At 46.1% G+C, this 17,670-nt stretch overlaps 1 protein-coding gene across 3 annotated transcripts in view; it reads left to right on the forward strand.

Moving 5' to 3' along the window:
- Positions 1–17,670, forward strand: part of CACNA2D3 (calcium voltage-gated channel auxiliary subunit alpha2delta 3) — an 833,176-nt gene that overhangs the window by 741,818 nt on the left and 73,688 nt on the right. For 2 of the 3 annotated variants that reach the window (XM_057311802.1, XM_057311801.1), the window contains 4 exons: positions 3,814–3,875; positions 4,881–4,925; positions 13,036–13,098; positions 16,108–16,178. In XM_057311802.1, coding sequence (XP_057167785.1) covers positions 3,814–3,875; positions 4,881–4,925; positions 13,036–13,098; positions 16,108–16,178 — 241 coding nt within the window. The remainder of the gene's footprint in view (positions 1–3,813; positions 3,876–4,880; positions 4,926–13,035; positions 13,099–16,107; positions 16,179–17,670) is intronic. The other variant, XR_007191727.2, reaches the window with a different exon arrangement.

Below are 17,670 nucleotides of genomic sequence, written 5' to 3' on the forward strand. Positions count from 1 at the left end.
ATGCATTAGCCAAATGCAGCAAGGGGCTGTGGCTGCTTAGCTCCTCTGGCTCTGGTCTCCTACTGTCTGGGCCGTTTCGCTCGTCCTTCCTCTTCAAGGCTTCCACCGTGGACCTTCTGAAATACAGATCTGAGGTCCTGCCATTTCTCTGCTTAACCTTAAATGGCTCTTCAGACCCTAGAGCAGTGTCAACAAACTCTTTCTGTAAAGGGCCAAATAGTAAGTATTTTAAGCGTTGTGGGCCATTCAGTCTCTATTGCAACAACCCAACACTGCCATTATGCTGTAGAGGGTGTAGAAACAAACAAGTGCGGCTGTGTTCAAATAAAACTTTATTTGTAAAAAGAAGCTGTGCCTGGCTCAGGGGCCTACAGGATACTCTTCGGACGCCTTAGCCCAACATTCAAGTTCTTCAACCGTTTGACCTCAAGTCTGTGCAACAATGTCCCCACTCCCGTTCCTTCAGCCTCAGAGGACTCTACTGTCTTTTCAAAAGTTGCATCCTTTCGTCTGTGCTGTGTCTGGACTTGGGTTACCATCTTTCCTCTGTTCTTACTCTCCCTGCCAGTGGGGTCTCTAGGAGTAAACTTAAACGAAGCTCCTGCCAGCTCAAACCACTCCACCGCGTTCTCTGTGCTCCAGGGTCCTCTCCGGAGCCTCTGACATTGCATTTACCACATGGCTGCTCCCGGCTAGATACCATGGGGGGTGCATTGTCAGTCCCCTTAGCACCCAACTGAGAGCTCCGCATAGGGAAGGCCCCTGAACAAATGGCCATGAAGTGGACTTGCCAACGAGCTTGTGATTCTCTTCCCCATAGAGAAGTATGTCAGCTTGTAGGTGAAATGCTACACACCCAGATGTCCTGCAGGGAGCCAGGGGCCAGAGTTGCTGGGAGGGACGGGGGGGGGGGAATCAGCCAGCAAAAACACAGCCAGGGCAAAACCAAGCAGACGAGGCAGTCAGGAAGCCCTGTGGCATCGACCTCACGGCCCAGATGGGGGTGAGTGAGGAGCGAAGAAAACCGTGTCTAGTTTAGGGCATCAGGAGCAGGGAGGGGACGCAGCCTGCTGGAGGGGGATCAGAGAGAAGCAGCCCGCATGATTAATGGGACGGAGGGGCTGACTCAGGAGGAAAGATTAAAGCGCTCTGAGGAGCTGGGGTACAGGCTGAAAGGGGCAGATGATAGCAAGCTTCAGGAATGTGAGATGGATAAACACCCAGGAGGAAGCAGCAAGCTTCATTAGGGAGGTGAAAATTGGGGGCGGGGTCCATCAAAGAATGGAAGGGGTTCTCAGAAAGGGCACGGGCCACTGATGGGGAACTCAGGTGACGATGGCTGGGCCAGGGGCAACTGTGGGCTGCTGGAACAAGAAATACCATGGAAAGGCCACTGTGGGGTGACGCTTTCAGGAAACCGTCTACTTTATCCTTTAGCATCTGGAAGCCCACCATGGCTGTTGACCATAGCCCTCAGAAGTGGCCTTAGAATGACTCTGACTGCCAGCCTGGGGACAGTTGGCTGGGGAGCCATGCGGGGAGGGGAAGCTGCACAGAGAAAACACACAGAAGATGAGAGAGAAGCTCATTTCTACCCCCCTCCTAGATACCAGTGAGCGGATGTCACAATTTGAGGTCCTCTGTCCTGAAGTCAGCTTTCTGCCATCCCTCCCTGTCTTTGGAAGAACCAGAGATACTCATTGCAAGCCCCTTCTTAAGGGCAGGCTCTCTCCTCTGGCCGCTGGGGGATCTGAGCAAAATCCGGGTTCTGCACCCTGGTCCACAGCTTCCTCCGTTGGCTCCCCCAGCAAGGATACGGCCTGTCAGGAGTTTTGGAAGATAAGGTTTATTTGAAAGCATAGTAGCAGGCTTCAGCCTCCAAAATCAGGTTCCTTCAGGTGTTCTCTGAGATTTTCTCCAGGGCTGGGAAGAGCAGCTTGTGTCGTGGCCCGACAAAGTGGTCCACGTTGTGGCAGGTCCTCTACACACTAAGGCCTCTGGAGCAGCCCTGCTCAACCCGGGCTACCCATTCGAATCACTAGGGGCTGTTTTCCAACTACCCATGCCTAGACACCACTCGTAGAACTCTGATTTAAACGGTCTAGGTGTGGAGGGGGAAGGCACCCAGGCATCAGTTTTTCTTAAAGTTCCCCAGGTGGTTCTAATGTGTTGAGAACTGCCCCTGAAAAACCTCTGTTTAGGGGTGATTATAATCCATATTGATATTACTCTTCTTTCTCTGTAACTACTGACTGTAATGTAACCTGAAAGGTTTTTAAAAAGCAAGCATTTACCGAAGGGTCATCTGTGTGCTCAGCATCTTGCTGGGGGCAGGGATCCAGTGCGGAGCAAGAACGGGAGCGCTTATGGTCCAGAGGGTGGAGGACACTGTGAGCAAAGCGGAGTGAATCCGGAGTGTTAAAATGGTGCATTTCAGAGACTTCCCATCCTGCACGTGGCAGGCATGCTTCGCTCTAGCCTTATCCTAGACGTGCTATGTCCAAGGTAGAAGGTGAGTCCCTCCAAATGTACATACCCCAGTCAACCTTGAGTCTTGGGGCTTGCTTCAACAATTCTAGGGAGTAAGAATATACTCGAGCGTTACAAAAGTAACAGCGCAAGACCTTTATGAATCCGCAGCTTCCTGAAGTCAGCATGGCAATGATTACCTAAGTCGGGGATCAGACATGGCAGCATGCAAGCTTTTGAGTCTTGAGTGAACTTTTTTTTCATTATTGTGTATTTCCTTTGGTAGGGATTATTATTTAGGTTGAAGTTACTTTAGGTATTTCAGTAAAAGAAAACGTGTGGAAAGATAAATACCAATACTGGCGGTGTGCGGATGTGGCAAAAATTGGAGAGGTTGTGTGCAACGGACTGAAGTTTGCAAAACGGCCCTGGGATAAATGGTGTCCCCTGTGGGGTCCAGTGCTTCCAGCCCAGCATCTCACTCTGTCTTTCCAGACTCCTCTCACATCTTCTCACCATCTGATGAGCTTTTTGCTCTGCCTTGAGCACTTTCCGAAATGGTTTCAAGAGTTACCTCATTTTGGCTTCATCGAGAGAAGCAGTGTGAGTTTGTTCATGTCCTCGTTCTAAGGCTTCACCAAGTGCTACTCCCCAAAGTTCCAAGTCACTTTCTAAACTTCTTCTTTCTGTATGTTTTTCTCGCTAGACCTAGCATGCACTGTTGCTCGAGGGAGCTTTCACAGCCGAACAGAATTGCATAATTCCCTCAAAGTTCCTGGGGAGGGAAAATCATCATCATCGAGATGTGGATACTGGGGGCCAGTTTAACTAAAGTCACATCACAGCAAAGTGACTCACTTCCACACACCAGCCTCATGACAAGTGCTTTCCAAATGTTCTATCTCAAAAACACATGCATAATATACATTTTAGACATGCGAGTTCATACAGTAATAACTAAAACAAGAACTCCGAAGAAGCCGTGGTTTTCTCAATAGGCTTTCGTTTTTTTATTCCTGTGTCTAGCCTGGGTTGGGGAGGGGAGTGACCCCAAGTGTATGAGTTTTAGAAACACACAGGTAACATGTCTCCAAAGAGTTATCTGCACTGGGCTCCGTTTGTTCGATGTCAAATTTCTGCAAGTATAATTAACCTTGAGAATTCCTTACCTGAAAGATAAAATGTCTTAGTTTGTAGACTTCACTGTAAATTTAGTTTTTAAGTGTTCTTATCTGATAGGCTTGCATCAGCTGCTTTTGCCATGACAGATCACTTTCCACGATAATCTTAAATAATTGTGTGAAGGAATCTCTAATGCCTTGTTTTATTTATAATTTGTCCCAGCTGTAGGCATTCAGATGAAACTCGAATTTTTCCAGAGGAAGTTCTGGACTGCCAGCAGACAGGTAAGTTATAATCAGCATATTGAAGCATTAGTGGCACTGTTATTATACAGGTGTTCACATTTGGGTACCCGGAGCCTAAGAGTGCCAGATTTCCGATGAATGTTTGTAAAATGAACTGCTGGCTGCTCAGATTACCTTTCATTTCGCTGCAAAATAAAAGGCTGTCAGCACGTTAGACACCACATGCTGGGAAAGCAGGCAGTTTGCTCCCACATCAGTCTTAATTGTGAAATCGAGATAGTGACCTTCCAAAGGAGAAGTTGCCCCTTTATCTGTTGGGGACTTTTGTGAATTTCCATGGTGACTTTTTTTCTAATCTTGTGATGCCTGGTAATTTATTTGTGAATTTCTTTATTGCACTTTCGAAGGCCTTTGCATAACAGGATCTGACTAAGCATGCCCCTGCCCTCTGACCAGAGGGCTTCTCTGCCTTGCAGAATCTGGGAGCCTTCTTTCCTTGCACTGTGTTCTCTGGACGGAGCAGCCTCAGTGGTGTTTGTTCAGTAATTCAGCAGAGATGGCAACTTTGCCGAATTCTAATTGTTGGAATGATATATTATTTCTTAAATAAACACTTAAAATAAACACTTTTAGGAAACTATAGACTAAGAACACGGACAGGAGTTTTTTTTAAAAAGTCATTAGGATTTATTAATTTAAAATTAAATAATCGCACAATTATACTTTTTATTACTCAAAGACTTGAGATCTTAAAAAGGTATCAATATGGAATGTCAATGTAAATTAAAATAGACAACATAAATTAAAATGAAAAAGAGCCAGTTATGCCCCCAAATTGTCTTTGATATTACTCTTTGGAGTTGGTCTTGATCCTGGGGAAGGCAGACAAGACACATCTTGGAGCATTCCCTTTGGATGAAATTTGGTATTTGCGTGAAGGCAAGAACTTCTTATAGCTTGTCCTTGAATAATTAAGTGGCAGCCACAGCAGATGCTGGAATGCCCAAGTAACACGTTTCCCCTTGCTTTCTCCCCACCCCGCAGTGTGCCTCTCTGGATGGCAAATGCTCCATCAGCTGTGACGATGAGGTAAGACAACCCCCTGGCCCTTGTTCCTGCCCTGGTCAAGGGGAGGTGACAGAGGGCGCCTTCTCACAGAGGGAGTGCCGCTGTAAATGGAGCCAGGTAGATTGCTCTGGACCAAGCTCCCAAATCCCAAGGACATTTTCTTCCTCTCTTCCTCTCTTCCTCTCTTCCTGTCTTTCTTACTTCCTTCCTTCCTCTCTCCCCCTCCCTCCCTCCTTCCTTTCCCTTCTTTTCCTTCCCTTCCCCTCTTCCCTTCCCCTCATCCCTTCCCTTCTTCCCTTCCCTTCTCTTCCATTCCCTTCTCTCCCCTTCATCTCATCAGCTAGTTTATGAGAGCTGGGAAAATGTGCTTAAAATGTCCCATGGAGGGAAGCCTGGGTGGCTCAACTGATTAGGCATCTGACTCTTGATTTTGGCTCAGGTCATGATCTCAGGGTCCTGGGGCTGAGCTCTGCATCGGGCTCTGCACTCATCAGGGAGCCTGCTTGAGATTCTCTCTTTCCCTCTGCCCTTCCCCTTCCACTTACGTGCTACCCCTCCACCCAAGCTCTCTCTCTTTCTAGAGTAAATAATAGGTAATGTTATTACTTACTAATTAATAAATTAATAAAAAAGTAAATAAATAAAAAGTAAATGTCCCATGGACAGCACTATTGGAATTTTGGCATTTTTATAAGAAATAATACAAATTACTGCCATTTGAAGCTCATATTACAGTTCTCAAAGCTTTTGCTTGTATGTTATCTCTTATCATCCTGGTAACAACCCAATGAAATGGGTAAGAATGACCATCCTGTTTGGCAGAGGGGGAAATGGAAGATGACGGAAATGAAATGACTTGCTTAATTTTATGTAATAAATGAGCTGAAAATCTGAGGAGTTGAAAACTCAGAATTTTTCATTCTAGTGTAGTGTTCTTTCCCACAACTCTTTCCCTCCCTTCCTTTCTTTTTATCTCTCTCCCTCTCCGTCACTCTTTTGGAAAGAGGAATTTGAATCCCACACATGAACAATCGAAGAAAAACACGTACCACTGTCATAAGTCTACCCATCAGATTTATGTTTTCACAGCATCCAGTCTCGTATGCCCTCTGCCCTGAGATTTAGAGCAAGCAGGTGTGTAGTGACCTTTCACAGTGGTTCAGGTAGCCTTTCTTTCTCTGCGTGAGCTAAACCATTAGTCACTATATAAACCAAAACTTATAAATAATCATACTTATATTCCTTCTGGTTACCACAGGGATTCAAGAAATCCTAACCAAATTTAATTTCAACATAGAAATCATTAATTAGAGGGGCACCTGGGTGGCTCAGTTGGTTAAGTGGCCGACTCTTGGTTTTGGCTCAGGTCATGATCTCAGGGTCGAGCCCCACATCTGGCTCCACACTCAGTGGGGAGTCTGGTTGTGATTCTCTCTCTCTCCCCCCACTTGTGTGTGTGTGCGCTCCCTCTCTCTCTCTAAAATAAATAAATAAATCTTTAAAAAAGAAAGCATATATTCAAAAAAGTAGGCAAAAACAGAGAGAAATATAAAAGGGAGTCCAGGATGAAGTTAAAACACACAATGCTCGGTCCCCAGAGATCATAACTGTTGTATGACTCACTATCCAAAGAGTAAAAGCCAATTAGTTTTTTAACAGAAGCCCAATTTTCTCTGACCATCGGATCAAAAATAACTTTTCCCTTAGGAAAGAGCATCCTGTGATATTTGATAATCAATACCCTTTCATTAACTTTGAGAATGCCATTCATAAGACAGTCAAGCACCCTCCAACCTCTCCTCCCCCTCTGAGACATTTATTATCATATCGGAGTGCTCAGCTCAAGACAACAGAGCGCAATGACAGTATTGATTCATCAGTGTCACGAGGCCCTGTGTTATGCCTTTCCTAATCCCAATTTACAGCAAAAGAACTAAGGATAGTTCGTTGGTTAGTTGGGTGACTGTACGGATGGTTGGTTAACTGGTGGGATGGATGATGTTTTGGATAATTGATTGGTTACTAGGTGGTTGGACGGATAGACGGATGAAAAACGGTTAAACAAGTTGATGAGTAAAACCAGAGGCGGTGATTTTCCGATATCCATACTGCCTCTGTGTATCCTCACGTATTAAAGTAAGTGGGAGTGAGTGCCACTTAGAGTTAGAAACATCCAGTATATATTTATTGTTCAGTGGCTGATTTCACAGGTGATATAACATGGTAGTTAAAGGAGCAGGCTATGGAGTTAGAATAACCAGCTTCAAATTGTGACTCTGGCAGCCTTGTGACCTTGGTCAAGTTTCTGAACCTCTCTGTGGGGTTAGGAATATCCACCTCACAGGGTCATGGTGAGGAATGAATGAGAAAATATATTAAAAAATGCACGGCACAGCTCCTGGCAAATGGTAAGCACTCAGTAAGGGTCAGCTATAAACCAAGAATCTCGGAAGACTCTTTCTTCCTTGAGAGGGGTTCCCCTGAGTCTAAACCTCAGGCAGCAATGGCATCTGCACTCGAGGCATATGTGCAGTCTCTGCAGGGCATAGTGAGCACAAGATACGTGCCTTCCCCCTACTAATGATCTTCTTCAGCGGTTGTTGCGATGAGCCCCCATACAAATGTCACAGAAAGGTTCAGATGCTTGGAAAATTGCACATCAAGTTTGCTCTGATTTCTGAACTTGATCTGATGCTCAAATGTCCTCGTTTTGCACTGCGAAACTATCATCCATTCCCCATTTTGACTCTAAGTTTGGCTTCAGGCAACTGGTCGACATAGTTTAAGAATGGAAATGCCAGTCCTGCCTTCCCACCGAAGCCCCTTCCCACCCTTCCAGCAGACTCCTTCCATGTGTCATTCTCCTTGTGTGACTTTTAATTAAGCCTTTGAGACCATGTCCCTCCTTCTCCCTCAACTGCCCTCAAGTGATCAGGGCCCCATTAAAAACAGCTGTGGGGGCTCATTAAGTTCACATGCTCTGGCTTCTCTGTGCTGAAGACCTGGCCCAACTCCCTCAGACTTATCGGACATGCTTTGTGTTGGACCCATTCCAGCCCCTCTGTCTCCCCCATCCGTGGACTCCCTGGGCGCTGGCTGGAATGCCCTAGGCTGCTGGGTGGAGTCAGTATGGCCAGATGTCTTCCCATCTTGAAGAGTATACATCTTGGGTTGGCCCAGGCAGGGCCTGAGCCATGTGTTTTGGAGGGCCTGGCAGTGGGCCTGACTGAAGACTTTTAAGGAGCTCCACTCCATCCAGGGGAAACGTCGACTTCAGAGACTCACTCATTCCCTCAAAGCATGTTTACTAAGCCCTTATGTGCCTGCTAGCTGGCTGAGCTCTGGGGATTCAGTCGGAGGTAGAGTCAGAAATGGCTCCTTTCCTCCTGAAACTGATTAACTGGGGAGATAAGCAAAGGTGATTATCAACTGTGATAAGTGCTGTGAATTAAACAATTAAACAAACGTGGGGTGGTTGGGGAATGCTTCCCCGAGGAGGTAACTTGGAAGTCAACTGAAGAGGGAGAAGGAGAAGATGACATTGAAGATAGTGCCTGAAGCATGAGAAGAGCTTCGCGGGCAGAGAACACCATGTGTAAGGCACTGAGGCGGCCAAGTTCACTGTTATCTATGGACATGTGGTCGGCATTCAGATGGAAGTGGAGAAGGCAAGTCATGCCCACCTCTCATCTCAGTCTGACTTGGGGCACTATTGTCTCTCACTCTCATTTCCTTCTCCCACTCACCTTTCTAACAGCCACCATCTTCTGATGAAAGCAACCAGAATTTTGCAAGGAGAGCAGAAGATGAGAAAATTCTCTTCTACGGGGCATTTGGAGGAGCAGTGGAGGGCAGTGAGTGGATCTAAAACTTGATATTCAAATGCGGCTGCCACCCTTGCTTCTTCCAAAGGAATCGAGCTTAACAATCATGACTAGACTCCAAAAGCCCTTTCAGGCATTTCCTCTGGAATCTGAAAGACCTTCTTGAAGGAGAACAGACTGGGGAAGGGCTAAATCCTAGCAACCTGGTGCCTCCATCTCTGGAACCACTCAGCCCAGTCAGGGGGGGATTTGAGCCTCAGTGCAACAGCCATTGAGGGCAAAGGCACAGGGGATCCTACCAAGCACTTCTTTCCAAAATAACAGCTTTGCAACAAAGTTTTTTAAAGACAGTGTCTTGATAGGCTAGTTGACCAATGATGAATAGGTACTTCATGTGTTGTGAAGTACGGGTCAGTCTGTTCCACAGTCGAGTATCAGGGCTGGAAGCGTGAGACCTGGAGAAAAGTAGGAAGGAGTGGCATGTGCAGAGACCCAGGCCCCATCCTCAGAAGGAAGAACTAGCCCTCCCCCGCTCCATCTCTGTCTCTCTTTCCCTCACTCCTCACAAATGAAAACAACAGGCAGTATGGTACTTAGCTTCTAAGTGAGTGGTTCCAAATCATTGCTCAGTCTGCACCAATCAAAATAAACAGAAGGCATCCCGCAAAAGAAAAGGCAAAACAGAAAGCAGCAAAGTTCAGCCAACCTTGCCTGCACAACCTCTTGCTATGAACTGTGGAACAACTTCCCTTTCTGAGAAACTCTGATCTGCAGCATTAGGATACTTATAAAGATGGCACATAGTAGGTGATCAATGACCATTGTTTGCTGAGTGGACGTAAGCACAGGTTCTCTGAGGGCTTACCATGCCCTGTGCACCTTACGTGTGCTCGGCACTCTGCCCTCCTCCTTCCGTTTAATCTTCCCAACAACCCTTTCAAAGAGACTGAAAACCGAGACAGTGTTAAAAGACTTTGCTCAAGGTCACACTGATAGCGATTGTCAGAGTCTCTGAGATTCTGATGCAGGTATGTCAGCCTGGGGGCTAAAACCCCCTTCCAGGTAACACAAGCTTGGTGCAAGGTTGCTCGCTCCCAAGTGCCCTTCCTCACAGGCTTTCGTTACCATCTGGGACTGCCCAGTTCCCATGGCCCGGCTGTGGGCTCTAACCTCAGGTAACCTACCTGATCCGCTGTTGGGGCAGGAATCAGACTTCTCTGAGACATCTTGACTTATCCAATAGTTGAAGGAAGATTTTCTTTTTTAATCAAGTTCTCTCCACCTCTCTTTTTCTGTCTTTGCCTTTTTTTTTCCCCAAACAACCTCATCCCTACATGTTTTATCAAATGTGCCTGTGAATTAGGCACTTCACAATACCCATCAAAATTTGGAGCTCCTCCAAGCCCCTCTGCCTGTCTGTCCACCCTTGGGACAAGGGGGGAAGTGGACATCTTCCAAGATCCTTGGCTTAATTTGGGGGGGGGGGTGGTAGCATTGGAAGGGAACTGAGAAAATATCTCCTCTATTTTCTTTTATTGGGGGTGGGTGGGGTAGAGTATGGAGATGACAATTGAATGTTATTTATTGTAAAGACAACAGAGAAAACAGTTGGTCAGACTGGAACCTGGCAATTCTGTCCTGACCGTTCCATAAACCAGTACTGTGCTCACCTAACGCCTTGGGCTTACTCACCTCCACTGCCCTCGCCGGTAATCATCTAATCCAAGCGCTTGTTGGCAGGGAGGTCTGTTCAGGAAATCATCCTGGTCGCCAAATTTACCTAACAAAACAGTATTGCCTGTAATGAAAACCAAATGACACCTTTCAGATTCAGTGACCCAGGTGTCCATCACTGACACGGCATCCTTGATTTTGACCTTGGTTTTCACAGTGATTTGTAAATCACAACATGGGCAGTGATCTGCTTCTTGCTTAACAGGGTAACCAAGTCTTATAATCAGTGTAAACTTGGAATTCAAAGCAACCCATAAATAAGCATGATATGGCGGTGTGGCATCTTCTCTACTACCAAGCTCCTGTCATGAAATCCTAATTTAAGGGGAAGTCAGGGGAGGGAGAAGTGAATTTTAAAAACTGTTAAATGGAAACATAACCCAAAAAGTAAATGCCAATTGGTGCTCCGTATAGAAGAAACAAATGTTATATTCCTTAGCCCTTACCCAGGAGACCCTGCCCATTTTTATTAGAGCAAAATCTGAGGCATTTTTGGAAGAAGTGAACGCCTAGTCATATAATCCTCCGGGAGCCTTGGCTGGCCCTTCTGTTCCTCTTCCCATCATTTCTGGTAGGATATAGACTAGTCTGATCCCCACGAGTGGATCATTAGTGTGTGTTTAGACTACAGCCTACCACGGCTCCATGAGATCCTGATGTGTCCGTGTCTTCACCTGTGATTGGAGCTGATCTCCAGCATCACTCTCACGGGCTTCATGGAATCTTCCCTCTTTTTCAGGATTTTCAGTTGATTTTTAATCTATTTGCCTTGTACCTGCTTCATATTATCCAGTATTTACAACATTAGATGGAGAGATAGTGACCAAATATATAGGTCTAATAGCAAGAGTATTAATTGGCTAGGCATGTTTGAGTAGGGACTAATTCTATAATTCGGGATGGAGGTGGAATGATGACTTTGATTCTCTAAACGACTGGGAGGACTCAGTCAACATCCAAATGTGGAGGTCACTTCTGTCCTTGTGTATTTATTGATTAATTGGAGGTTAACCTCCCTTTGCTTCAGTGTCTAAATCTTCAAAACGAAGATCATGACATTCAAATACACAAAGATACGGATTTGTCTAACATGACCCAGTGTAGGCTGAGTTAAAACTCATGGGAATACTAGTGTAATCTAAAACATTGCTGTCCTGTCCAAGAGAACTTTCTGCAGTGATAGAAATGTCCACAAGGATAATTACCAGCCAAGGTAGACCGGAGCACTTGAAATGTGACTAGTGCACCCAAAGAACTAGATTTTTAATTTTACTGAGTTTTAATTCACATAAAATTGAATTTAAATCTGCGTGTAGCTGATGGCTGCCATATTGGACAGCATAGCTCTGTGGGATCGCGTTCATAATGTTGTCTCCTAAAAATGGGAAAGTTTGTCAAGACTCCCACCCAGGAGGACCCAAGTAGTGTCCATACAGCGAAGAGCTTCTTCAAATAGAGACAGTGGAACCAGGTTACCCAAGTCATTCACACCTCCTCTGGATAAACGAGAAAAACCCTATTATTCACCAAAGCAGCCAACTCTTTTATAAAAAGTGACAGTGGGGCTTTTAATTTTCTGCTGATTCTTCACCACGACCTAGTAATAAAGGATGAATCTTTTGGACCAACTCATTGCTGGACTTTTGTGCCTGCCTAAGACCAGCTCTCGGGATAGGTAGCAAGCAGCCCTGTGGTGGCCCAGAGGTAGGGGGAATTTAGCTCAGGGTAAAGATATGTTACAAATTAAATGTTGCAGTCGGTATGTAAAGCTGCAATAAATAGAAACTGAGTTACATCAAGGATGGAATTAAACCTTAAATTTAAACTCCACAGCACTGTAATTAAAACTTAGCCTGTAGCAAATCATTCACTTGAGATTAAAGTAGTGTGGGGAAGCAGAGGTTTGGGTTTACCTGCTCTCTACAATTTATAAGTCTGAGCTACCAAAAGCTAACAGCCCTGCCCCCAAATCCAGCTCCCAATTAAAAACACAGTTTGAAAATCTTTAGGAGACCTGAGGGGCCCCTTTAACAGAAGTCTGCCCCTTCCCCCCTGCCTAAGTCTATGAACAAATTAAAAAATATTACCTGGTCCCCTGATGGTCTTCTGAGCTGACACAGTGTTTTCATTAATACATCATTAGGGTAATGACATTGTGCTGGTGTTTTGCTTTCAAAACAGCCTGTACTTCAACCACTACGAATACAGGCTCAGGGCCTGTGAACACTTTGTTTCTGGGAAATAGTCTTCAGGTCACAGAAAGGGAAAAACAAAACAAAACAAAACAAAAAAAACAAGGAAGACTGACTGTAATTAATGTTTTAATGTGTGTTCTTTTTGTCCTAATCTGGGATGTTCAAGGTTTGCTCAGTGTTTTATTTTTGTTTGTTAGTTTGGCAAAGTAAACACTGGGCTTAGCTTAGCCATGGCCTTAACTCCTAGAACCAGCAAGCATTTCCAATTCCCCAGAAACAACCTCAAATAGGTTTCTCTCAGGTTGGAAGTACGTAATTTTGCGTAAAAGCAGTCTGAGGATCCAAAGTTGAAACGGTGGCTTTTTTTTTTTTTTCTAGACCGTGAACTGTTACCTCATAGACAATAATGGGTTTATTCTGGTGTCTGAAGACTACACACAGGTGAGTGAGAAATTTCTACGCACTCTGAGGAGGGAGCTCATGATGTGCTTGGGTGAGGGGGAGCAAAGGGTGGTGTTAAAACTTGGCATCTATACGTAAGAGGTAATAGCAGGAGATTATAAAACCTTATTTCTATCCCTCTAAAAATGTGACAGCCCACTTCTCAGCAGGCCCCAAAGAGTTTTTACCTCCCAGCTGGGGGGCTAGGGGCAGAGCCCAGGATCTGCTTTCTCACTCATAAAATGTCCAGTTTATAGAACTCTTTGCCTCAAGGGTGGAGGTGCCTTAAAGAGTGTGGGCAATTTTAAGGAGGCTTCCTTCTTTTGATATTTAGATATTTTTCCATATATGAATATGATATATAGGAGTATATATGTATATATGGCACACACGTATATTTTTATGTATATATACACACAGACATAAACACACACACATATTCCAACATAATTATCCTTTATGGCTTCTTTCTGGTTTTTGCTTTTTAAAAATCAGTTATCTGAGTTCAGGGCTTAATTTGGGCTCTCAACACTGAGGGACAAGGATCCAGAAACAGGCAAAGAATGTTCTTCAGTTGATTGATCTGTGTGCAGTAGGGGGCAGGAGGGAAAGAGAGGGCAAGAAACCAAGCCATGGGGCCAAGCACGGAAATCTCCACTGCGTTTGGACATCAAAGTAAGAGTTCAAACCAATAGTATTGTCCTAGAGAAAACAGGTTTCTCCTTTAAAACTTTGTGCGTAGAAAACCTTGTCTGCAATTAGAAATTAAATTAGCATATTCTTTGAATATGCTAAATACAGGCGTGTTTAGCAGTGTGACATGATAAAGTAATGCTAGAGAAGGAGGCACGTGGTCTCTGGTACTTGTTCTCTTCCTTCCCTGATTTGGGGGTGGCGGGCATATCACGTGACCTGCCTGAGCCTCCTGGCGGGCTCTGTACAAGGAGGATGGTTGAGGACCATTTTATAAAGAAGTCCCATTTAACTCATTTGAAATTCTTTAGCAGTCAACAGTACAATAGGCCTATTAATGCCAAATAAATTAGTTAATTGTCCTTAAGTCCCAAAGGAGTCTGAGCTGAATGCCTTCTTAATTGATCAAGGGGCTGGCTCCAGGTCACATGTGGAATCATGCTTCAGTTTTCCTTCTTATCCATGAAAAGCTTGTGGGGTTCTTAAATGCACCTGTGATGGGTGAAAAACATACAGGGTCAGGAACCAAATTTGCCCACACCCTGTCTCCTCAGATGCCCACTGTCCCTGCACGTGGGACACTTGGTAAAGATTAGATAGGAGGGAGCCCATGAAGCAAGGCCAGTGTCTGAGAGAGCAGGAGAGCCCCGAGGCCCATGGTAATGTATCCGTTTGGCTGGGAGAAGATACCCCCAGACCTTCAAGAGTCAATGGAGCGGGAACCCAAATTAACCACCTGTGAGGAAGAACCCTGTCCTCCTGCCGTGATGGTGGAGGGCTGAGATAGGAATCTGGTCCCACGCTGGATACCTCCCCGTGGTCAGTCCTCGGCTAGCCAACAGCGTCAAGTGCTCGGCCCCGGACGGGCGTGCACACGGGCTCTGCTCCGGGCTGTATCTCTCCAGGGCGCAGACCCGCAGCATGGCCCAGGGAGCCCGCCGGCCAGCTCTGCCCCAGCGTGTTTGAGGTTGTCTGGTTTCCTGCACCCCAATTAGGATAATTCTTCTTCATCTAACGACCGGTTCCATTGACTCTGGCATGGTTACACACAGAATATACAACCGTCCTAGCTCTTAGCAGCGGCACACGCCCACAGGGTTTGTGAAAGATTCCCATTGCCCCCGGAATGAAACAGGCAATCCCCCATGTTCAGTCAGTGGCATGTCATTTCCTTCTTCCTCCTCTCTTTCTTGACTTTTTGGCCAAGTCTTTATATGCCTTTCTGCCTGAAAATTCCCAAGAGTGTGGTTGAGGTTACTCAGTGGGCCTTTGAATCGGGATTTAGCTAATACGAAGCCTACAGAATTTAGTAATTCAGGCTCTTAGAATAATGCCCTTGACCCACCCATACGTCGGCTATAAATCCTTAGAGCACCCACAGCGGACATGGGGGCTCTCTCCTGGTCTACACTGGCTCAGTCCGGGGTGTTGGGAGAGGAAGGCCGTTGCCCCAAGCTGTGTTCTGCTGCAAGGCACACACCCTTGAGACCCTGATGCCAGTGGTTCCAAGAGACTGGAGGGATCGACGAGGATGTTCATCCTTCATCCCACCCTTCAGAGTCTGCAAATCTCAGCCAGCACCAAGACCTAGTCGAGGCCAAAACACCAGCTCGGTGGTGGGGAAGGGGCTGCTCGACCCCAAATGCCCTGAAGACAGCCCCACGGTAGAGGTGAGCCGTGAGAAGTCTCTCTTCAAGGGGCCGGGCTCTGGACTGCCTTATTACATAGTAACTGCCCAGGGACAAAATTGCGAGGGATCCTCAGAAAGTGATTGTGAGAAAGGACCTCTTTTCAACAGCAGGAAATTTATAGGGCCGATGAAGAGGACTGCTGTATTTCCCTAAACAGGTCATCCAGGAATTATAAACAATCCTTTTTATGACTGCTTAGGAAGCCCTTTCTCAGCCCGATCCTGTCTATGAAGTAGTGTTTTAATCACAGGGGACTGAGTGCAGATTAATGCTTGCTCCATCCGAGCGTGCGCGTGTGTGTGTGTGTGTCTGTGATGTGCATGTCTGTGCACACGTATGCACGGGGTGCTTCAATTCCAGCGCCCGGCTTGTGTTATGCAATGCCACCCCCCTCTGCCCCTACCATGTACTGTGGAACATTCCCATCTGCTTCCTAGTCTGCTCTGTAATCCCGTAACTTCTCCTGACTATTAAGACATTTTCCACTTTTCATGTAACCTGAACACCTGCCTTTTGCTTCTGTGGGTTCCAGAACACAGACCGCGTCCGCTTCTGATTCTTCTCTGGCCTTTGCGCACATTGTTGGTCTATACTTCCTCCTGGGTTCTTCTTTTCTTCCCCGCAGACTGGAGACTTTTTTGGTGAGGTCGAGGGAGCTGTGATGAACAAACTGTTAACAATGGGCTCCTTTAAAAGGTAAGGATTTTATGGTCCCCCGCGCCCCCTGCAAAAGTTTGCCTAAATAAAATAAAACAAACCAAGGTCAAATAAAGCAAGCCCAGACTTGACCCCGTGGCTGGTTTGTACTTGCGTTCATGCTCCAGAAGATCTCGCTGAAATTCGATGCCTCTTGCAGGAGTGTTAAGAGCTGCAGAAACTCAGCTCACAATGAGTTTCCTGTTCACCCAGCATAGGGTTTATTGGAGGCCAATATTGAAGTCAGAGCCTGCAGAGGGACGCAATTAGAGCAGTCTTGAGCAAGTGCTTGCAAAGAAGTAGGAAACATTTTCCCCCTGGTTAGAAAAGGAAGAGTGTATTTTGTCTCACATTGGCAAACGGGGGAAGTTTGTTAGAAATCTGGAAATCGGGGATGAAAAGTGACATTTAGAGACCTGTCGAAATAATTTTAGAAAATCAAGTGAAAGTTCTCAAAACCTGCTCCCAGATGGAGGGAAGTTTTCATCTGCTGCTAGAAGAAAACCCACATGGTGCCAAAGCCCACTGGAGGCAGGCACTCCTCACCTGGGCCATGAAAGCCGTCACTGACCCTAAGGGAAGCTAATGTCTGACATCTTGTGCGTGGCCCCACGTCTCTCCTGCGCAGGCCAGCCGTGCTCTTGGGGACAGCAAAGCCTATGGGAAAAGACATCCCCCCACAAGATCAGGATGTCAGTATTGTCCCCCAGGGGGCAACATGTCTCCCTTCCCTTGGCCTCCCAGGAAATGGCAGCCTTTGAAGCGGTGCTTCCGTGGGCATATCTGATGCCCTTGAGTCCATCACAGCAGGCACGATGGGGATGGACCTGGGCTCGCCCGTGAGAGCCACGGCTGCGGGCCCCTGGTGATTACTCCCTGCAGCTGAATGGCCAGGAAGTGTTAGCTCAGGAAATCGGACTTTTAAGCCAGTCAACAAGACCCACTGAGCTCTGTGCTGAAAGCAGGGAATTCAAAAATGATGACCCAATTTTTGAGATGCCATAGCTTGTTTGTGCCAGAAGGAGGGAAAAAAGCAATGATATAAAAAACTTGGCATCTGTCCAGCACCGCTGCAATCTGACACACTCGCCTGCCCCCAGCCCGCCCGCAGCAGTGTGTTCAGTTCCCTTTCTAAAATTCAAGTGCAGTTGTTTTTTGTTTTTTGGTTGTTGTTTTTTTTTTTTTTTTTTTTCGTTTTTTTGCCAGGAGTCATTATACACGTGCTTGAAAACTCAGCTCAGAGCTGGGCTTGGGTTGCTATGGAGTTTTCCATAACTTCTTCAAGCTTCCCAGGGCCGCTTCTGGATTGCCTGCCATCCGGGGCGCCCCCGGCTGTTTCTGTCTTTACGTGGATGTGTGCCTTTTTATTGTGTTCGCTTGTTTTCGACTCGGTGGTGGGGGGAGACAAAAGACGAGAAGAATCACACACGTGTTTCTCCTCCGAAAGCATATTTTTCAACTTCTTTAACAAAATCTTTTTTTTTCTTTTCCC

This window comes from Ursus arctos, unplaced genomic scaffold, assembly GCF_023065955.2.
Source record: "Ursus arctos isolate Adak ecotype North America unplaced genomic scaffold, UrsArc2.0 scaffold_14, whole genome shotgun sequence".
Classification (NCBI taxonomy): Eukaryota; Metazoa; Chordata; class Mammalia; order Carnivora; family Ursidae; genus Ursus; species Ursus arctos.